This window comes from Charadrius vociferus, unplaced genomic scaffold, assembly GCF_000708025.1.
Source record: "Charadrius vociferus isolate BGI_N301 unplaced genomic scaffold, ASM70802v2 scaffold783, whole genome shotgun sequence".
NCBI classification, from domain to species: domain Eukaryota; kingdom Metazoa; phylum Chordata; class Aves; order Charadriiformes; family Charadriidae; genus Charadrius; species Charadrius vociferus.
Genome location: NW_009647834.1, coordinates 224568 through 244706, shown reverse-complemented (window position 1 = coordinate 244706; position 20139 = coordinate 224568). Strand labels below are relative to the sequence as shown.

The 20139-nt window shown below is 52.4% G+C and overlaps 1 protein-coding gene across 1 annotated transcript; it reads left to right on the top strand.

Annotated features, from left to right (window-relative positions):
- Nucleotides 1-244: 244 nt before the first annotated feature.
- AK2 (adenylate kinase 2) lies at nt 245-4465 on the top strand. The gene is made up of 5 exons (XM_009882761.1): nt 245-367; nt 2407-2517; nt 2626-2720; nt 3415-3487; nt 4082-4465. Exons 1-5 carry the CDS (start codon nt 293-295, stop codon nt 4301-4303), a joined length of 576 nt encoding a protein of 191 aa, XP_009881063.1. The 5' UTR covers nt 245-292; the 3' UTR covers nt 4304-4465.
- The last annotated feature ends 15674 nt before the right edge of the window (nt 4466-20139 follow it).

Genomic DNA, 20139 nt, shown 5'->3' with positions numbered 1-20139 from the left:
GGGGCCTTTGTCGCATCCCCTCCACCCCCCCCTCCGGTGCTCTGGTTCCCTCCTCCAGTGCCCCGGTCCCGGAGTACTCGGCCCTCAGGGCGGTGTGCCGTGCCTTGCCACGTGCTGGGCGGTCGCAGGCCGTCCCTCTGGGGGACAAGGCACTACCGGGGTGGGGGGTCCAAACCCCGGCTGGATCTCGGCCCCCGAGGTCTTGGCTGCGAGCTCACCCCATGTCTGTCCTCTCCTGCAGGCTCCGAAGCTGGCCGAGACCTACTGCGTCTGCCACCTGGCAACGGGGGACATGCTGCGGGCCATGGTGGCCTCGGGGTCCGAGTTGGGCAAGCGGCTCAAAGAGACGATGGATGCGGGGAAGCTGGTGGGTAGCAGAGACGTGTTGGGAGGGGAGGTGGTCTTGATGGCACCTGGAATGAGAACAGTCAAAATCTACCTCTTAATTAGAAGCCTCACTGACAAAACCCAATTAGTGGAGGAAGGGCAGACTGCAGGGTAAAGGCAGGGGTGTGGGTTCTCCTTATTATTATCCCACAGCAGAAACATCCTATAAAACCAGCCTGCCTTTTCAAAATTGCTCCTTGCTCACCAGCAGCCTCTCTGTCCCTGAGTTGGTTCTTTCCACTGTGGTGCTTTGATGCTCACGGGGTGCGCTGTTTGAGGTGAAGGTTTATCCTTGGAGCTGCAGGATGTTACCGCCATGCTCTGCAGTTCCCGTGTCCCTTCACATCATGCCTGGACCTCTGCGGGGTGGAAGAGCTTGTTCCGAGGGTTCATCTATGTCCCAGCTCTTGCATAAATGCCCTTTCCTCGTAAGGTAAAAATAGACTTAGGGGTGTTGCTGTGGTAGTTACAGTGGGTGCTGCGTAATGCTGTGTGAAAGAGACACTTTGGATCCCCAAGAGACAAGAGTTAGGATCTCTGACATGTTCGTTTTCTGAGGATCTAATTGTCTTGCCAAAATGACTGAAATATCTTGGAAATTTGAAGGACAGAAAATTGCAGCAACTTGTCCCAAAGCAAAGCAGTGTGGGGCGGATCTTGGGCATCATTGTTGGCTGTCACGAGCTCGTAAACACCCCATGGAGAATCTGCCGGCCCCCAAGAGAAGGGCAGCATGGCTTATCTCCAGCTTTCGCTCAAACCTTGCATTGCAACACCGAGCCTGCAATATCCCAGCTGGTTATGAAAGATAGGGACGTTATCTGGCAAGGCTGGTGGTATCTGCCACGTGTATGTGTGGCAGCCGGCACCGCGCTGCTCCACAGGTATATCCCAGCAGTGTACTCTGGCTCTGCGATAACTCAGCTGGCAGCACAGCAGTGTTGGGGATGGGTTTTTATGCTCGATGACGAAGCAGGACCCCTTTCTCTGAAAGGGATAATCAGGAAAGCGCAGAAGTGACTTGGTGTTTCACCCAAATTACCTCCCACCCATATGCTTCCTGCTCCAGGGCTGTTGTTTGTGTGCTGTGACAGTCTCGTCCCCGATCCTGCTGGGTCCCCTCTGCGTGTGCTGGAACTATTGGGTGACGAAGCAGGACCCCTTTTCTCTGAAAGGGGTAATCAGGAAAGCGCAGAAGTGACTTGGTGTTTCACCCAAATTACCTCCCACCCATAGGCTTCCTGCTCCAGGGCTCTTGTTTCTGTGCTGTGACAGTCTGGTCCCCAATCCTGCTGGGTCCCCGCTGCGTGCGCTGGAGAAAACAGTGCTGCTGAGGAGAGCTACTCTCGAATAAACAGCTACTGTTGGGGCTGCAGGATCTGTTAGTACTTTCCAAGTGTAGAAAAGGTGCTAATCCCAGCGGTATGCTGAGATTGTGATGTGGGAAAAACTAACCAGTGAGGCCAGAGCTTGTCAGCAGCTATTGGGTATTTACCTTCACACGAGGTTTATGAGAGTCAATGAGCAACTCGCCTGCTTTGCCCTTCCTGGCCAGGCCTGCCTACTGAGGGAGATGTGTGGGTGAAGGTACAAAGTAACAGGAAATAAAGGTTACGTCGATAGTCTATATGGTGAATTGATTTTTAAAAAAAAAAAAAAGTCTAGGGAGTTTGTCTTCAAGCTGACGGTCTCCCTTGAAATACAGCAACCTTTGTAATGGTGAAGTTACAGCGCTGGTCTAAGTCCCTGCACGGGCTGGAGTGTCCCTGGCCTGAAATGTCTCAATAGTCACATCTTAGTGTTGGACACCCATGGCAGGGAGTGCTTCCCTGATGCGGGCAGGTCTGAACACGCAGCTTTCGCCCTGTTACAGCCCCTGTGCTGTGGCTGCTGCCTCTGGCAGCTGGAAAGGCTGTAAAAAGGCTCACAGGCTGGGTAAGGGTACAGCAGCTCTGGAGACAGCTCTGTGTAAAATTGGGGTGTCCCTCCTGACCATGCGCCCATCTCTCCTCTGTGCAGGTGAGCGATGAGATGGTGGTGGAGCTGATTGAAAACAACCTCGACTCGCCTCCCTGCAAGAACGGCTTCCTCCTGGACGGCTTCCCACGCACGGTGAAGCAGGCCGAAATGGTACGTGAGCTCCTGCTCGGGGACTGCTCTGACATCTCCTCCTTCCCTGGAGACAGGGGTCCCTTGGCCGGGCCTCTGCCCCTCTGAGCTGAGTGGTTTTTGTTGCAGCTGGATGAGCTCCTGGAGAAGAGGAGAGAGAAGCTGGATTCCGTTATTGAGTTCAGCATCCCCGACTCCTTGCTCATCCGGAGAATCACAGGACGGTAATTCTTCTCTCCCAAACACTTGCTGCACGGGGTGGGGTTTCCTAGTTTAGGGGAGAGCATCCTAATTTTGGATCCTCTGTCATTCTCGCAGTGTTTAGGGCTAGCTGCAGTGCTGGTTAGATTTCAGCTCTGTTTGAGCCTTCCTGGCCTGATCCCTTGCCTGCTCTCCCATGCCTGGGCCAGCTTTGGACACAGCCCCTTCGTTGCCCTATCAGTAGGGGTTGCCAGTATGAACTGGTGTCCTTGGTGACCCAGCTCAGCCTTTAAGCCCGGTGTCTGACAGCCAGTGTCTTCATGCTCTTACTTCTCTGGAGCTATCACTGTTCCCTTTTGCAGGACGTTACATACTTGTTTGGGTGCTGCTGAACACCCTGTCCAGGGTCAGTTGTCGTGCAGGCACACGGATGTCTCGCGCTGTTTGCTGTAGCACTGTGTCACCCTCACACCTCCAGGACTTAGCCCACTTCCCCAGTAACGCATAAAGTAAAAATCCCTTCTCCATCTCCTAGCGCAGCTGCTTTTTTTTCAAACATCTGAAGAGGCCTTTGGTACAGAAATAGCTAAAGAGATTTTTTTGTGATAGAGGCTAATTGGGTTGCTATTGCAGATGTTTCCGTGCTGATGAGTGGCAGGTTCAGGAGACCTTGTCCTGGCACCAGGCTACTTTGCTGACACTTGCTTTCTGTCTTAGGCTGATTCACCCAGCGAGCGGCCGCTCTTATCACGAGGAGTTCAGACCCCCGAAAGAGCACATGAAGGACGATGTATGTGAGCTCCCAAGGCCACAGCTTGCGCTGCTTTGGGTTTAGCTGATGCTTTGCAGCATCCCTGGAAAAACTCATTTCTTTCCTTCTCTCGTACCTTCTGTTCTGGCTTTCTGGGGAGCGTGGGGAACTGCCTGGGCAGCCTGAGCCAACGGCGCTGTGGGGAGTGAGGCCTGGAGGGATGAGCGAAGGGCATGGCCGTTCTGCAGAGCCGGCCCGGCCTCTGCCAGCCTCAGAACTTGTTGGACTCTGTCCATAGCTGAAGTTGCGGTGGGTTGTGACTGGTTTCCCTTTTGGGGAGCAACTGTAGCTGGTGTCTGCTCTTGAGGCTCCTTGGGCTCCTGTTAGCAAGCAGAGTGGTGTGTGCGGGAAAGACCACAATGCTGAATCCTTCTCTCTTCGGTGACTGCTCTGGGACTTGTTTCGGCTGTCCTGGCTTTGCCCCGCTCTCCCTGCGCATCTGGGGATCACCTCTGCAGCTCTGCGTTGTAGCCTGTCTTGGAGGAGGGGAACAGGGGTTGTCGTAGCTGCAGAGAGAAGGGGGGAGCGTGCCAGGCTGCAGCTAGCTGGAGACTGTCCCCTTGCTTCTCCCAGGTCACTGGAGAGCCCCTGATACGCCGTTCGGACGATAACGAAACAGCCTTGAAAACCCGCCTGAAGGCCTATCACACACAGACCTCTCCCCTGGTCTCCTACTACAGCAAGAGAGGGATCCATACAGCGGTGGATGCCTCCCAGTCTCCCGACGTGGTGTTTGCTAGCATCCTGGCAGCCTTCTCGAGAGCAACATGTAAAGACCTGGTTATGTTCATTTAGCGCTCTGTCCCAGGATGGAGCTCTCCTTTTCTCTCTCTCTGTTTCTCTGTCTCTGTCTCTCTGGGGCCAGGGAGGGTGAAGAGCTAAGCAGAGTAGAAGAGGAGGGGACAAGATGATGCAGGGCTGTGCTAATTCTCTATTAAACAAGCTGTTAACGGTCTCTATCTCAGTATATGTGAACGTCAGTCTGTCTGCGGATGCTGGAGATTTGGCCCCTAGAGGTCGCAGCGAGCCCGAGTACCAGTTGCCTGCTGCCAGAAATGGGGTTTCCACTTTCCACTCCTTTGGGTCAAAAGGCTTTTGTTTAATTCGAGAGCTGTAGCTCCATGGAAGGGGCTGTAATTTCAGCTCCTCCCGGCTGCTCCACAGGGGACTAGCAGCAGAAGGTTGGAGATCAGGATTGAGCAGTGAGGGGAAGGACCTTCAGTGCCGGAGAGGTGATGTTCTCTGTTGGCTACAGGAAATGAAACATGGGGTTGCATGTGAAGGGTTGTGTGTGTGTTGGTGGGGCAAGCAGCCGTGGGAGGGACAGCTTGGCTGTGTGTGTGTGAGTGCAGCCTTCTGGGGCTCGGTGAGAACTCGTTCTCGTTATATGTGTTTTATTCTCTGTGGGATGACGGGTTACCTGAGAGCACAGCCTGTCTTCCTCCCATTCTGGTGGGACTTGTGGGGCAGAAAGAGGGTGGGTGAGAGCTGATGTTTTCAGCCTTTCCTCATTTGTGGGCCATAATACAGCAAATATTAGTGAGATGCTTTTTGCTTTGTTTTTTTAACAACATGAAGTCTCTGGTCAGAGTCTGACAGTCACTGTGTGTGGCAAGTTGGGATCTCCTGAGGGCTTGGCTTTTATCTCTTCACTCTTGCCTTGGCTTTGGCCAAGTAGATGAAGATGTGTTGAGCTTCTCCTGATCCCAAAGTCTAAATAAAGCCTTATTGCAAAACAAATTATTTTTCAAGGCCTGAGAGACAGCATTATTAACCACTGGCTTCATGTGCCCTTGAGCCACCGACCTTCGTTGTGAGATCATGGAAATGTACTCATTTCTTGAGCAAATCAAACAGCCCCGTCAGGCTGTCCCTTTGAGCACACCATGAGCAGTGTGGTTAGTGCCCCGGCTTCGCAGGGGCCATTACGCTGCTATACGGTGACCCTGCAAGGCTAGTGATGACCTTTGCCCATGCGGGATTCCAGCTCTTCCTAGAGGACCCCGCTGTAAATGCAGATTGGCCCAGATAAAACTTTGTCCTTTGGCCTCCCATGTATGTTTACTGATTTAGCGTTATTGAGTACCCTCCTCTTTCGAGGAGCTGGCCTGTCTCCCTCCTGTGCCCTGAGCTGCTGTGGGCTGTGTGTCCTGTAGCAGATACCTAATCCTCAGGAATCCCTTGCTCTTTTTCTTGACAATTTCTCTTTTATCTAAAAAATCACGCTTTGTCCTTGTACATCCTTTCCAGGGAAACGGCTCCTTCCCTCCAAGCAAACTGGAAATAACACCAGAAACTGAAAGCAGTTGACTTGTTGCTCTTGAAAGCACGTGACTGCGGGGAGAGAGGGTTTGAAAGTAAACGGTGCTGCTTTCATCAGCAGCCTGCAGTCCCCTGAGATCCCCCAGATGGCCGTCGCCTTGTCGATCGTCTCTGGATTTCCTGTGAAAGGGCAGCCCTGGCGCGTGGCGTTGGCGTGCTGGGAGGCTGGGATAGCGTTTAGCATAGGACAGCCATGCTGCAGGGAAGTGGAGAGCAAAGTGTGCTAGAGCTGCCCTGGCGTCTCGGTGACTGCAAAGAAATTCCGAGTGGAAGCAGCTTTTATGTTGGCATCTTAAAAGAATCAAAGAGGAGAGCAGCAGCCCCCTACATGCTGCTGTAATGGCAGGAAGGCTTCCAGGCCAGTTGGTATTCCTGGATTTGGTCAAGGTTTTTACTTTACCACAGAAAGAACAATCTGTTCTTCCACTTTCTGTTCCTTTTCCCCTTTGTGCTCACTTTGCGTCCAGCTCATCAACCTTTTTCTGCCATAAACCATGATTAATTTTGGTTTTTTTCCCCTAAATATATTTTTTTCTTTGTTCCCGTTTATTCCAGCTGAGTGACTCCGTGAACCAGATGAGAGACCACCAAACGCTGCACACTCTGCTACATCACCCATTGCAACCCTCCCCTGGGTGCAGGGGAGGCAGGGAGGGCGGCTGGGAGGGGGGTACGATTGATGGGAGGGGAATAAGGAGGTGGTAGACAAGGGGCTTGGGGGCTGATTTGGTTGGGTTTTGTTTGGATTTCTTGTTCAGCAGAATCATTGTGAAGAGGAGATGTCCTTCTCCTTAGAAATCACAGTTTGGTGAGGCGAAACAATTGTACAGAGTGAAACATCTCCACTAGTGATCAGATGCAGGTCCTTGACCTGTTAGGAGGGTAGGGCTAGATGCTGTTCCAGGCTTCTCCAGGACTTTCAGGGCTTGTCTCATGGGCTCTCACTACTCTGAGGCCACTGCAAGGTTTGCTGTGATTTTTCTAAAGTTGCTTCCTGTCAGCGAGGACCAAAACCAACAAATGACTCATCATTTCTGAAATGGAAAGGGGAAAAAAAAAAAAAAGATGTCATGGTATTTTCCTGGAAGTTTTGTTTTCCTTGTTCTGCTGCATTCCTAAACCCGGGCATAGAGACTTCTCAAGGTTTCTCTGCTGCTGAACAGAGGGGCTGCGGCTCTAGTCCAAGCCTGCCTTACTTGGCAGTGGGGTGGCTTTTCTGTGATCTTGACCAAGCTGGAATTCACACAATTCTGAAGAAATGCAAAAGAGACTTTCTTAATTGACTGCAAAAATAACACTTAATTGGGGGTTTTTTTGCATTTCTTTTTAGATCAAATGGTGCCTTGTCTAACCTCTGAATCAATAATAAAATAACCCCTTTACATTTTGTATCTGTTGCTGCGTCCTCTTTGACCTGCAGACAGCGTGGAAGACGAGAGGAGGCAGATGACAGCATAGCCAACTAACGATTCAGCTGGGTGGATCTTCGGGCCTGATCCTATCTCAAGGATGTTGTTCTGTGCAGCTGAAAACGTGGCTTGTAATTCCTTTTATCTCTTTTCTTTGCTGAGTGTGTTCCAATACTTCATATCACCATAGCAATGGTGATATTTGCTGCTTTTGTCTCTCCTGCTTGTTCCCGTGCGATGCTGAAAGCACTGAGCCCCTGTGTATCCCTGTGTATTCCTGGTCAGAGCTCCTTTCAGGTATTTTTAACTGATGTAATTCCTAGCTTTCCCCCTCCTCCCTTTGCATCACCATTGTCTGGAGGAGACGATGTTATTTCCTTCTCTTGTTCTGCAGTAACTGGAAGCCACGTGTTGTCTTGTGTTTCTGCTCATTTGCTTTCTGCCTTTCATACCTTGTTGGCATCCCTCCCTTTCCCTCCACTGGTGCCTCTCTGTAGCAACGCGGGGCAAAATCTCTAACGCGGGGCAAAATCTCTAACGCGGGGCAAAATCTCTAACGCGGGGCAAAATCTCTAACGCGGGGCAAAATCTCTAACGCGGGGCAAAATCTCTAACGCGGGGCAAAATCTCTAACGCGGGGCAAAATCTCTAACGCGGGGCAAAATCTCTAACGCGGGGCAAAATCTCTAACGCGGGGCAAAATCTCTAACGCGGGGCAAAATCTCTAACGCGGGGCAAAATCTCTAACGCGGGGCAAAATCTCTAACGCGGGGCAAAATCTCTAACGCGGGAAACGAGAGCGTTTCCTGGCCTCCCTTCATCCTGCCTCCACAGGGACCCCAACGCTGGCTCTCTGAGGTTTCACGGAGGAGGGCTGTTCTCGATGTGCTGACAGAGGGTTGTTGTTTTTCCGCAATGCCCTTGGTTACCCCCCTTGCAGCCCCGCTTGTGTTCCGGGCTTTGGTTCAGGCCCTGTGGACAGGCACCAGAAAGGGTCAGGTTGCATGTGCCCATTTCCTCCAGAAATGACTGGTTTCTTCAGCATAATTGGGCGCTCTCACTCCTCCGCCATTCAGTCTCTCTTCGCTCTGGTGTTTTTATTACCTCTCTGTACCTCCGATTAGCATTGTCTCTCTTTTGAAGGCAAGCTTGTGCCTCTCTGGCGTTTGTGGTGTTCTTCCCTTGTTTCTTTTGATGATGGATGTTAAACTATGCTCTTCCTCATTGTTTGGGATTGTGTCCTCTACTACTTGCCTGCTGTTCTTTTAAAAACCTGTTCTGCCTGCTCCTCCTGGCTTTCTAGTACGTGGGATGGAGAAGTCTTGGCTCCTCTGAGCTGGGCTGCTTCTGTTTGATCCTTACCTAAGTGTGCAGCGTGAAATGGATTGTCGGGTGCTTTGGGAAAGGCTGCTGTGGGGAAGCTGTTTAGCTCAAGCCTACATCTTCTGTAGTTGGATCTGTTCTGTGACCTGTCTCTGTGACGTTGACCTTGAATGTTTTCCACAGCATGCGATGCTCTGCAGGTGCTGTAAATTCCTTCTGTTCAATGATTTCACTCCAGCAAGCTGCTTATCAGGCACTCTTTTGAAAACTGTGTTCATATTTCATACACACAATTATTCAGCAACTATAAAAGGGGAAAATTCCTATTTATAGCACAAGGACCAGCATCAAATAGGACACTGAATTCTCACTGATAGAGGAAGTGACCTGTTCTCTAATGCAGCAGTATTTCTGCTGAAAAGAAACAGCATCTTGGATTGGGGGGAGGGATGAAAAGCCCTGGGCCATCACTTTCCATTAAAAATATGCTGCAGTCCTAAAAATACAGTATCTGCCCTTCTCCTTTCCTGATGAAACCATCTGCGAAAAAGAGATTGTAGAAAAGCCTTTCGCTGTGGATTTGCGGTTAGTAATAATGAGTCCACCGACTCCTGATGGTCTGGCTTGGAGTGGGTCTTAAGTTTCTGATTGATACCTGATCCCTGACCTTGACCTGGGAGCAAGGAGAAGTCACTACAGAGTGCCTGCGGTAGGCAAGTCACACGAATCCTTTGTCTGTAGAGAGTTTGTACAATCACAGTACATGTGTGCACAGCCCTGAAGCAGAAAGAGCACGTGGGGCTGAGGAACAAAGAAGTGGCTGAGAGCAATGAACGGAGGGGATGGGAAGAGCTGGGGACACGGGTGGCAACTGCTGCGGAGAAGGCGAGTGCCTGTTTTGTCTGAGCCTGCCTCTGCTCTCCTTTCCAGGTAAGCTGAGCCATGGCTTCCCCCAAGCCCATCACAGGCCTCCGCTCCCCGTTGTCACCCCGTCGTCCTTCCGGTGGTCTCCAGGCTCTTTAGGAAGAGCTGTGGTGGGTGATACCAAGTGAGGCTGTGGGAGGTAGAGGACCAGAGGATGGGATTCCCCCTCCTGTCGCTGTGGCAACCGTTGGGAAGGGAAGCAGCAGTGGGGTGGGATGGGCGGCTGCTGCGTGGCCGTGGAGGGGTGTGATGGGGAGGCTGCGGAGGCAGGGCTGCGCTGACATCACGCCGGGGAGGTGGCGCAGAGGGAAGGGGAGTGGGAAAGGGAGAGCCAGGGAGACTGCGGAGGCAAGAGAGCTGCATCGGGAGTGGGCTCCAGGGAGAGGTAAGAGATGCTCTGGGGGCAGCGGGTCAGGGTGGGCTCCACGGGCGGCTGTGGGATCAGAGCCTGCCTCGGTTGGCATCTTCCTGGCTGCCCCGCTGCTGTGGGATGGCTCTTGGGCAGCAGCAATGTTACACTGTGCCCTAACAGCCTGGCACAGTAGGGCTTGGTTCTTGGACAGTGAGACCGGGTCAGAGCCTGGCTGGCTGGTGCAGAAACTGCAAATGCGTGTGTCCCCCCCCAGGATACCAGTGTGTGTCACTGACACTGCGCTGGGAAGAGCCAGGAGTACCTGAAATTCAAGGATGGGCTAAAGGGACTGGGGAGCAGCCATGGTCCCTCTCTGGAGAAGAGGACTAGAGTTTCCTCTTGGGATTAGAGCACGAATCGTTGACAAAATGAATCAGAAGTTTGGAGACCTGGTCCCCCTGAGCTGCATTTAGTAATAAGAGGCTGTAAGCAGAGCTGGTACACTGGAACTGAGCCCAGCAGTGTGCATTTGGGGTGGGAATCCTAAACTACACATCTCCAGCAGCCTCAGCACTTACTCTGCCTGTGCAGGAAGCAATAGTTCTGGGGAAGGCAGCCAGGTGCACAATTATTGCCGGGAGCTCTCTGGATGTGGATCCTGGGGATCTGCAGACCTGGAAGGCAAAATAACAAAGTCCTTGAAACCGCTCTGGATGTCGTATTGCCTTTTAGCGTAACGGTTGCATAACGGGATCCGATCTGCTAGCGGAGAGAACAAGGGGTGACGGTCACCTCTGTGCCCTGCAGCATCCCAGCGGTACCTATGTGCTGTGCTGGCCCATGGCCGTGGGGTGAATTTCATCTCGCTTCCTAATCCAAAAGCTGGGCTCATTCTTTAACGTTTGAAAAGGTGGTTTTACAGCTCTGATTCCACAGCAGGGGGATGTATGGACTCTACACCTACACGCAGGCTGGGCAGCAGTGCCCTGCAGTATGTCAGCACACTAGAAAGCGAGTTCATTAGCACTCACTCAATCTGTGCTAACCTTTTGCCCGTCAGGATCCTCAATGTGTTTCTGACTGAGGAAAGTACATCTGTGGTCAGAAGCCCACTGCTGGTAACCCCTGTGGGTATCAGAAACCAGTTCTAGGGTGGAGATGGAAGAGGCACAAAGCAGAAACTCAGTAGGGCTGAAGAAATCGTGTTTGAAAACCAAGAACAGGGAAAGGCCAATGCTCCCATCACAACCGTTTTGTTGAAATAACTTTCACACATTTCCTATGTTTCACATGTCATTTAAAGGGCTGGGGGCGGCAGCGGGGCAGTGGAGAAACACGGCCAGGAAAGCTTGAGTGTACGTGAGAGAGCAGAATTGCGATAAGGAGTATATTTATGCTTTTAATAGGGAAGGCTATTGCTGTGGGATGCGTGATCCTCCCCTACGAAGGCGCAGATGCTGGGTCTATAGGGAACATTGGGGAGTGGCCTGAGGTGGCCATACTGCTGCTTATTTTATGGTAACTCTGCAAAAAGCAACAGCTTGTGCTGCTGTGTGGGACTTCTTTGGAAGCAACGTGTCGGAGGCCCCACGCTTGGAGGCTTTTAGGAGCAGGCTGTGGTGTTGTCACCCAGATGGCTGTGTGACCAGCTGTGTTTCATGCCTCTGCCGTGGGTGGGCAGGGGAGGAGAGGACCTGCTAGCAGCTTTCAGTGCTGCACAGGGCAGCTGTGGTGGGACGGAGCCAGCTCTGGATGGGCCCAGGCACTGCCTGAACCAGGCTCCTGGGGGCAGCTTGGGAAGGGCGCAGGGAGGAGTTGATGCTGCTTTCCTGCAGCTTCAGTCCCTGAGGTTCCAGTTCTGCATGGCCAGCAGCTAACACAGCTAGGACTGCTTCTAAGTCATGTTTCAACTTGATTTTTTTCAAGGTTATTCAAAATTTAGTAGGGGGGTGGCACCAGGACCTCCTACAAGCAGAAAGGCCAAATCAACTCTCCTAGTCCTTGACCTTCTCCACTGCTCAGCTGGCTCTCCTTGCTGTTCCCCTTACACTTGCCTACACTGCAAAAGGGACGATCATGTGAATATTACACAGCCTGACATCTGCACATCAGCTGAAGCAGCTGAGTCTCTGACATGCTCCTAGTGCCTTCATGTCATCCTGTTCCACAGCCATGCCGTATTACCTCTGCGTTTGGTCCCTACCATCGGCTGTCACTGCTAGATATACAACAATATAGAAACAGAATACATGGGAACTTGTGCTCTGCTGGGTGTTGATACCCAGCCTGCAACACAAGCCCTCCTGGGAACAGAGGGCTGTGGACCCGAGAGCCTCTGCGGAGGCCTGGGGCACTGTGAGGAGCTGCCCTTGTACCAGTGTCCAGAGAGGGCCCTGGGAGCTGAGCCAGGTCCTGTGAGACTGTTTAATCCTTCCTATTCCACAGTCTATCTTAGCCACGACTCCACTGCGGTGAATGCTTTCCAGTTCCTTTCACAGGGGTGCAGGCAGGCACTCACAGGCGGGTACCTTGTGTTTGTTTTCACTCCTTATCTGGTACCAGTGAGAGCAGGCAGCACGGCGGCTGTGTCAAGGAGAGCAGGTTGGTGTGTTCCTGCTACTGCCTGGGCCACCCTGGAGTCCCCTCTAGCCTCTCCTTAAACCCAGGCTGAAATTTCCTTCTGCTGAGGTAGCTGTTTGTTTAATAGCTGAGGTTACTTGAGTAATCAATAGTTCTCTGTTTTCCAACGGAAATATTAGCCCTTTGGCCAAATCAGCATTTCTAGCTCTGTTCTAAACCTGGCCTTGACTCTCAGCTCTGGGGGGATCTAGGTGTATTTCCAACCTACCTGCGCAGAACCATGCTCTTTTTCTTTCCTCCTGCCACTGTCACTTTTTCTCTCTGAGGTTAAGCAAGAAAGGCTGGAAGCACACGGAGAAATTGCTGGAGCCGTTTGACTCTCTTTGGTCTCAGCCTCTCTCTTGGCTCTGCCCCAAAAGCTCATTCTCTGTGCTTGCTTCTCTAAGGCGGGTGATGAGGATGGAGTCAATGGGATCCTCACGCCCAAGGGCATTGCTGATATAAGTCCCAGTCCGTGGGCTCCGGGAGAACTTGGCTCAGCCACTGCCAGTAGAAGAAAAACTGTTCCCATCGCACAGCAGGACCTGTATCCCAGAGTACCAGGGCTGGAAGACAAGGTGGCCATAGTAAGGCTCCATGGTTGCAAATAAATTTTCTTTGCAAAAAGGCGAAGGCACCGACTCCCTGGAGCTGGATTTCCACTGGTTCCATCCCAGACAGCCAAAGGCTGGGCTGTGGCTCTGGGCTCTCCAGTTTCCTCTGACTGAAGGAGGTCACGGGGTTTCTTCTGCTGCTGGGGCAGTTGAAACACCCTTGCTGTGCATTGTTAGTGTCTCTGCACATCTCTGTTATTTCCAAACCAGAAAAGGTCACAGAGACCCAAAAGAAACCCACTTCCCTCCTTCACTGGAACTCCTCTTTCTGCCTCGCACATGCTCTCGTTGCCATCTCTCGCTTGCCAAATGCAGGAACAAACACTGGGGTTTGGCAGGGCTCAAAGCCTTGGCTTGTCGGATGGGAAAGAGGCATTCTTGGTCCTCAGCCTGGGGACAGGGCTCTGCTCCACGTCCACTGCCAGGTTCTCCAGCTGCAGTTTTGGTGCTCATCCCACGCTGAGAGCACTGTTCTTATGTGTCTGGGGATGGGCAGCACCCCTGGGTGCCGAGCTGTGAATCCTGCGGGAGATCCACGGAGAGTGGGCGGGAATAGCTGGAGCAGGACCCAGAGCTACGTGAACCCCAGCATGTTGCTGTGGCTGAGCTGCACGTAACAGTGGGAAGCACAGGAGTCAGCGCTGCCTTGAGAGGCTTTTCCCCAAATATGCATGATGGCAGGGGGGCAGGGAAAGGCAGAGGGAGGCCACGTAAAGCCAGGCTGTCTCTGTTTTGTTCAAATAGGGCTGTTATTGCCAACAGTTGTCCGCTGAGAGACTGCAGGGCTTACGCTGGGGAGGGATCCTGTAACTCAGAGGCAGCTGGGAGGCACTTGGCAGCTACTGCTGTTTCAGGGGCAGGCCCTGGACTTTTCCTGGTGCCCAGGGGAAACGGGATGGCAGCCTGGATCAGGGAGGACAGGGCTGGGCAGATGAGAGACAGTTGTAGCTGCTGCCTCCCTGTTAGAAGGATGCTATGGAGCAAAAGCAGGGCCTGATTTCGGAGAAGCATTTGAGGTCTCAGTGTGCACTGATCGCCCCAGAAACCTCCTACTCAATTTTCTGCTGTGCGCAGTCTAACCTCCTCAGAAAGCACAGGGGCTAGTTTGCTTTAACAGTGGCTCAGGCAACCCACAGATGAGATCAGCCCCTGAGGGGGAAAAGGGTTTCTCATGGTGATGGAGGGGTGAGGGAGGGAGGGAGAAGAGGAATTTCCTGGCTTCGGTAAAGGTGGGCTCTGCTTGAAGAGAAGTTCGAGAGAATGGGCTTGTGGTCATGGCATCAGGCAGGGGGGAGAAGTGGGTGGGTGAGTGGCAAACCCTGGCAGAACAAACCCCGTTTACCTTTCCATGCTGGCCTAGGAATGAAGGACACACCAAACTACAACTCCCCTCTCCCCTTGCCCACCTTGTTCTTCTGCAGAGAGAACAGAGCACTGGGGGAGCAGCCCTGGACTGACCCAGGCTGAGTGCAGGGGCTTGTCAACCAAGGGTCAGGCTGGGGAAAGATCTCATCTGAGACAAGGGAACCCTGATCAAGCTGATTTTCAAAGTGAGACACTCATATATTCCCCACCTGGTTAGTGCTGGCTCAGTCCTCTGGAAAATAACACACGTTTTCCTTGCTGCAGGGCCAGAGGTCTGTGCTGGGAGCACTCTGCTGCTTTCCCGTCCTGCCTGCAGACGGGAGGTGCTGCTGGCAGGGTCCAGAATCACTCTTCTTTCCCCTTCTGACAGCTGTTGCTGGTTATGGAAATGGGAATGTTCCCCAGCTAGTTCTCGGCAGGAACTGCCCTTTCCAGGGCTGACCGCATGGGCTGTTTCTTCCTCTTCCCACCTCCTGACGGGAGTCACAGATTTGGGTACGTTCTAGTCTTGGCGAAGTCCCTGCTCTTCTTCCTCACACAGCACGCAGGAGAAGCCTGTGGCTCTGACCTGTGAAGGGGGATGTTTGTTCCTTGGCCTCGGATCAATAAAATTCTTGAGTCAATTTTTTTCCCAAAACACAAAGAAAGAAATAAGAAACACTGGGACCACTCCTGCGGTGGGAATTTACACCCCAGAGCGGTCAGTCTGCAAGTAAGCCTGTTCCTAGCACAGAGATCCTGACACCAGCTACCGACCCTCTCCCCAAAGCGCAGAATGGAGATCACATTTTGCAGGAGAGCAGTAGGGACATGACAGCATCTTGCAGGAAAGCCATTATTTCTTGTCACATCTGATGCAGAGGCCAAGTGAGCGTCCACAGCATACACAAAGGAACACTGGGCAAAGCTTAGCAAAGATAGGAAGGAGGCAGCAGGGCTTATTGCTACTGGAAGCTGCAGGTGTCCAAAGCTTAGCAAGACTCGCGGAGGGGTCAAGTCTCTGTTGGAAGCAAGACTGTGCAGAAGTCCCCCCCGATTACGGTTGCAGCAGGGTAGGAAACCCCGGGGTTCAGAACTTGAGCCAGTTTCTAAGAGAAAAGAGCAGAACTAGCAGGAAAGGGAAATTACTCCACATCAGCTTACTTGCACCGTCCTTGCAGCAGCCAGCGTTGGCTACTCAGAGGAGACTGACAGCACAGAAGTGGGTGGATTCAGGCCACATCCTACCCTGCAGGTTGAGAGTTCCTCAGAAAGCCCAAATGGTGCAACCGAGCTAATTCAGAAAGCAGTTGTCTGGCTAATGCCAAGGTCAGTCTGAATAAGTCCTCCCACTCTCCCTTCCACTTTTGTTGCACAGTGAGGCAGGAAGGTGAAAAATCCCTGGCGGATTTTGGGACCTCAGGCAGAGGTCAGCAACTGCTCTGGTTCTGAGTAACAGATGAGCGTGTTAGCACCGAGCCCCCTGCACTCAGTTCCCTCCCTGACTCCTAATGACATACAATGACAGAATTTCCTTGCTCTTTATTTCAAAGCTCAGGGAAAATTTCTGCCACCAGCACTGAGTTAAATAAAAAGTTGGTAAATTCAGGAGGAAATGCGGCTTCATGCAGCAAGGCGCTAACCTTTGGAATGGCTTTAAGAGTTGGTTAAGTCAAATATGATAACTGGCTTGGAAATATCCTGATGGTTTTATGACCTTTAACAATGTCTGTACTTCTGTACCCAGCCAAGGGTCACCAGACTGCTTCAAGACATGACCAGATTCCCTTAGAGAGATCAGGAAAGAATTCTCTTCCTGTCTTACCCCGTCCTGTTATGATTGCCATTGCTCGGTTTCTGTAAAGCACAGGAATCACCCCAGGCCAGAGCAGCATGGCCGCAGTGCTGAGCACACCACATTGCCGGTTCCCTTGAACCCCACTTTTGTATGAGAATGATCTCATTCCAGAAGTTACGGCACTTCTGGAGGTACCAAGGTGGTGTTTTGGAAACTTTGCTTGCAAGACAGAGTGTTACTTAGGGGAAAGAAGTACCACATCTGTGTCCTCGGAAGCAGACACAGGGTTTAAGCCCCATATTCTCCCTGATGGTCCTGAAGAGACCTGAGAGGTTCAGGTGTGGATGTTTCTCTTCCCCTGCCAAGATGAAAACAGTCCCTTCCATTTTTCTTATTTCGCTTTTACTGTCCCCAGCCCCAATGCAGGGCTGTGACGGTTCGGTGGTGGCTCTAAGAGGGTGTTATTTCACAGTGACCTTCCCATGGCCACTGCTGAAGGGGCTCTGGGTAAGGAGAGGCCCTGCTGAGGGCAGTCATGCTCTCATCCTTGGAAGTTCTGCTGAGACCTTTTTCTTCCCAGGTGTAAACTGGTGCTTTGTGGCATTGGGGCTCAAACCTCCTTTGAAGCAAAGGAGCCATAGGGACAGGCTTCAGCCACCACCTGCCCATGACAGCAGGTCCCCCTGGTGCTCAGTTCACTGGAGCCTTCTCCCATTAGCAGGTCACTGCGAGCAGAGGATTATACCCTGGCAACAGGGACACTGTAACATGCAAGCCCCGAAACTGCAGCGCCTGCTCCACTACACAGCAAAATAGGTCGTGCATCAGCAAATGAAAAAGGACAGATGGTGTCTGCTAATACAGCTTAGTTTATGGCCTGCAGGATTAACTCACTAGTTGTCATGTCTGCAAAAAATAGGAAGTGGGTGGGTCGGGTGGAGGAAATGTGTGGTGTGCCCAGCCCTACCTGTGTTTGTAGGATACACCAGCTGGAAAGGATGTCAGAGATGCTGTGAGGTTTTGAGATGTTGCTGAAGGGCTGCCAGTGTCTCTTTCAGGTTCTGGGCACTAGAGCTACTGCCTTGTACCAAGCCTTCCCATCCAGCTCCGGTTCCCACACTCCCCCTGCAAAGGTCAGCACTGTAGGGAGAAAGATGCTGAGCCGTGCAGGGATCCCCAGCAGAGACAGGGACACCGTTTGTGGTCTATGCACCAACAACGGCTCTGCAGGAGAAGCCCACAGCTTCCTGTCCTGTGCCAGCTGCAGGACAGCCTCCAGTTCAACCTTTTGAACTCCCAAGCACCCACGTGTCTGCAGGAGTGAGACAGAAAGCTGATGCAGAAGCCTCAGGTCTTTGCAATGCCTTCTCTGTGACACACTGTTCTCCTTTCCTGGAAACCAGGCCAGTGCCTCACTCTGTTCTCCTTGCAGAAATCAAGCCCCGTGCCAGCGCTCTAGCTTCTCTGCATCTGTTCTCTGAGGGCAGAACAAACTCTTCCTCAGTCCTCCACAAATGGTCCTCCTGAAGATTTCACCTTGATCCTTGCTGCCCCTGCTGCAGCCAGGTTTGCTCACATCCTGGATGATGCTGAGCACCCCGAAAAAACAGATGCCTTCAGGGAGAGAGGAGCGCCTGCAGAGCCAGTGCTAGGTTCTTGCCCTGTCATGCCACCTCCGTGCTTCTTGCTGGTGGCACCTGGCTCTCCCCACTGGGTGCCCGGCCACCACCACCCCGGCACAGTGTGCCCAGGCCAGGCAGCTGCCTGCTGCTGTCAGAGGTTTTTGTCACCCCCACCTTCTTCTAGCCACAACCAGCTGTCACAGGCACTGGGGTTTTCTCTAGTGACTAATTTGCCTGTGTTTATGCCAACGCCAAACACATAATTGTCTGTTTAACAACTCGGGTGAGGAGGGAGTCTGGCTGCTTCCTCGTACTGTAGGGATCAGACCAGCACTTTCCTGATGACAGCACCCATTGTGCTAAACCTTCTCAGGTATGAATCCCCTGTCATTAAGGACAGCAGGTCACCAGTAAGAGTGAATCGAGAGCGGGGATCATTGTTACTTCTATCCCCAAAGCTGTACAGTGAGTGTGCAGGACAGCAGGTGTATCAAGAAATCAGAACAGCCTGTGCTTTTATTACAAAAGGAAATGCTTCCTTTGTAGAGGGCAAAAGCATGTCAGATTACTATTATAAGTAACTGCTTAACGCTCCCTACCTTTACGTCATTGCTGAAGTAGATGGTAGTTATCTCTGAGTCGCTGTTCGGGGTCTCCTTTCAATGCACGTGGATCAGTGACGGGCCAAGCCCATGGCCCTCCTGGCTGGCTGAGCCCTGGGGGAGACAGGATGGTGAGCTACGTGGGCACGCGAGCCTCCAAGTTCTTCCCCCTCAAAATCTCCCCACCTCCCACCTCTTTTTATCAGCTGCTGACAAGACGTGCCATGTGTGTAGGTGGCTCCCAAGCTTACAAGATGATTCCCCGCTCCCCCCACCTCCATCCATGAGCGCTTTCAGGATTTCGAGGAGGGGGAGCGCAGCTTTCCTCCGTCTGCAGGCCTGTTCTGCAAGGGACGCGCAATGCTTTCAGAGAGCTCCATGTGGTAACTCTCTCCCAGGATTTCACATGACAGCATCTTCCGCAGAAAGTCACAGCAGGGAGTGGAAGATTGCTGTGTGTGTGGGTGTTAGGAGGGAGCAGAGTGGGATGGGGAGATGGAGGGGAGAGGAGGTGTAACCGCAGAGTAAACCAGAACAATCCTCTTGGAAAAACCTTGAATTTCTGATCCCAGGGCTCCCATCTCCTGCCTTTTCCTCTTCATTTAAAAGAATGTCAACCCTTGTTAAGTCCAGCAGAGAAAAAGGGAGTCAAGCAGAATCATCTCTTCCTTCCCTGCACACATCTCAGGGGACCACAAGAGGCAAACAGAACATGAACTAACTAGATCAACCCAAAAAGTGTGTGCAGATTTGCACACTGGGGAGAGCCGTCCCCAGCCACTGGTGTCTTCCCTGGAGAGACATAAACGGCCGCTAATGACATCTCCATCTGAGAAATGATCAGAGTGCATGTCATTACAAACCAGTGTTTCCCCAGGGCCCCGGCAGAAAATGACCCCAATGAGCTTCAGTTCTTGACTACACAGCTGCTACCTCGTGAATGCAAAGCATCCCTCATCACAGATCTCAAAGCTCTCAGGGTTAAGCTTGGCTGAATCCCTCTGAGGAACCAAGACTGCCCTCCCTGCTCTGCCCGCCGGGGAGCAGGGGCCCCAAGAGCAGGAATAAGGGAAGCCCACATGCTCCTGGCGTGACTCTTCAGGGCAGGGAGCTGGGACGAGACCCCCCACCGCACCTCTGAGAGGTTTAAAACTACCTTTGTGCTACTTGGGTCTGTCTGACCCTCTCACCTTCATCGAGATGCTGTGACTACAGCAACCTCTCAGGTTTGTCTGGTGTCACAGCACATACCTGGCTGTGCCCCGTGGTGGGTTCTCAGGAGACAGACCCTTGAAACCGTCATCTGCATTTCGGTACTGGTGAATCCTGATGCACCTGGATCCCTTTAACAGCCCAGGCTGTCCCATCCGAGCAGGGCCAAAGGTCTCAACCTGCCCAGTCACACCAGAGCTGAGTCACTCCAGAATAGTGCTCCCGTCCAGCAACAAGGAAAAAATCCTGGTGTGAAGCTGTTCCCCTCCTTCCCCCATTTCATCGTGCCTGTGGCTATTTCAGAAAGCAGCAACACGAGCTGGATTTTCTCTAAACCCCATCTGCTCTGCAACGCAACCTGCAACCCATGAATAACTGCCCATCCCTGCCTGGGTATAAAGGGAGAAACCCCGAGGAGACCCATGTACTTCTAGACAAAACAGTCTGTTCCAGGGAGGGGTTCACACCTCAGTGCCAGAATGACCTGGCG

Excerpts from the sequence above, each read along its gene's own strand:
- AK2 (XM_009882761.1), top strand. The coding sequence starts at position 293 with ATGCTGCGGGCCATGGTGGCCTCGGGGTCCGAGTTGGGCAAGCGGCTC. Across the intron at positions 2,518-2,625 it reads CGGTGAAGCAGGCCGAAATG|CTGGATGAGCTCCTGGAGAA; the intron begins GTACGTGAGCTC and ends TTTTTGTTGCAG. Across the intron at positions 3,488-4,081 it reads AAGAGCACATGAAGGACGAT|GTCACTGGAGAGCCCCTGAT; the intron begins GTATGTGAGCTC and ends TGCTTCTCCCAG.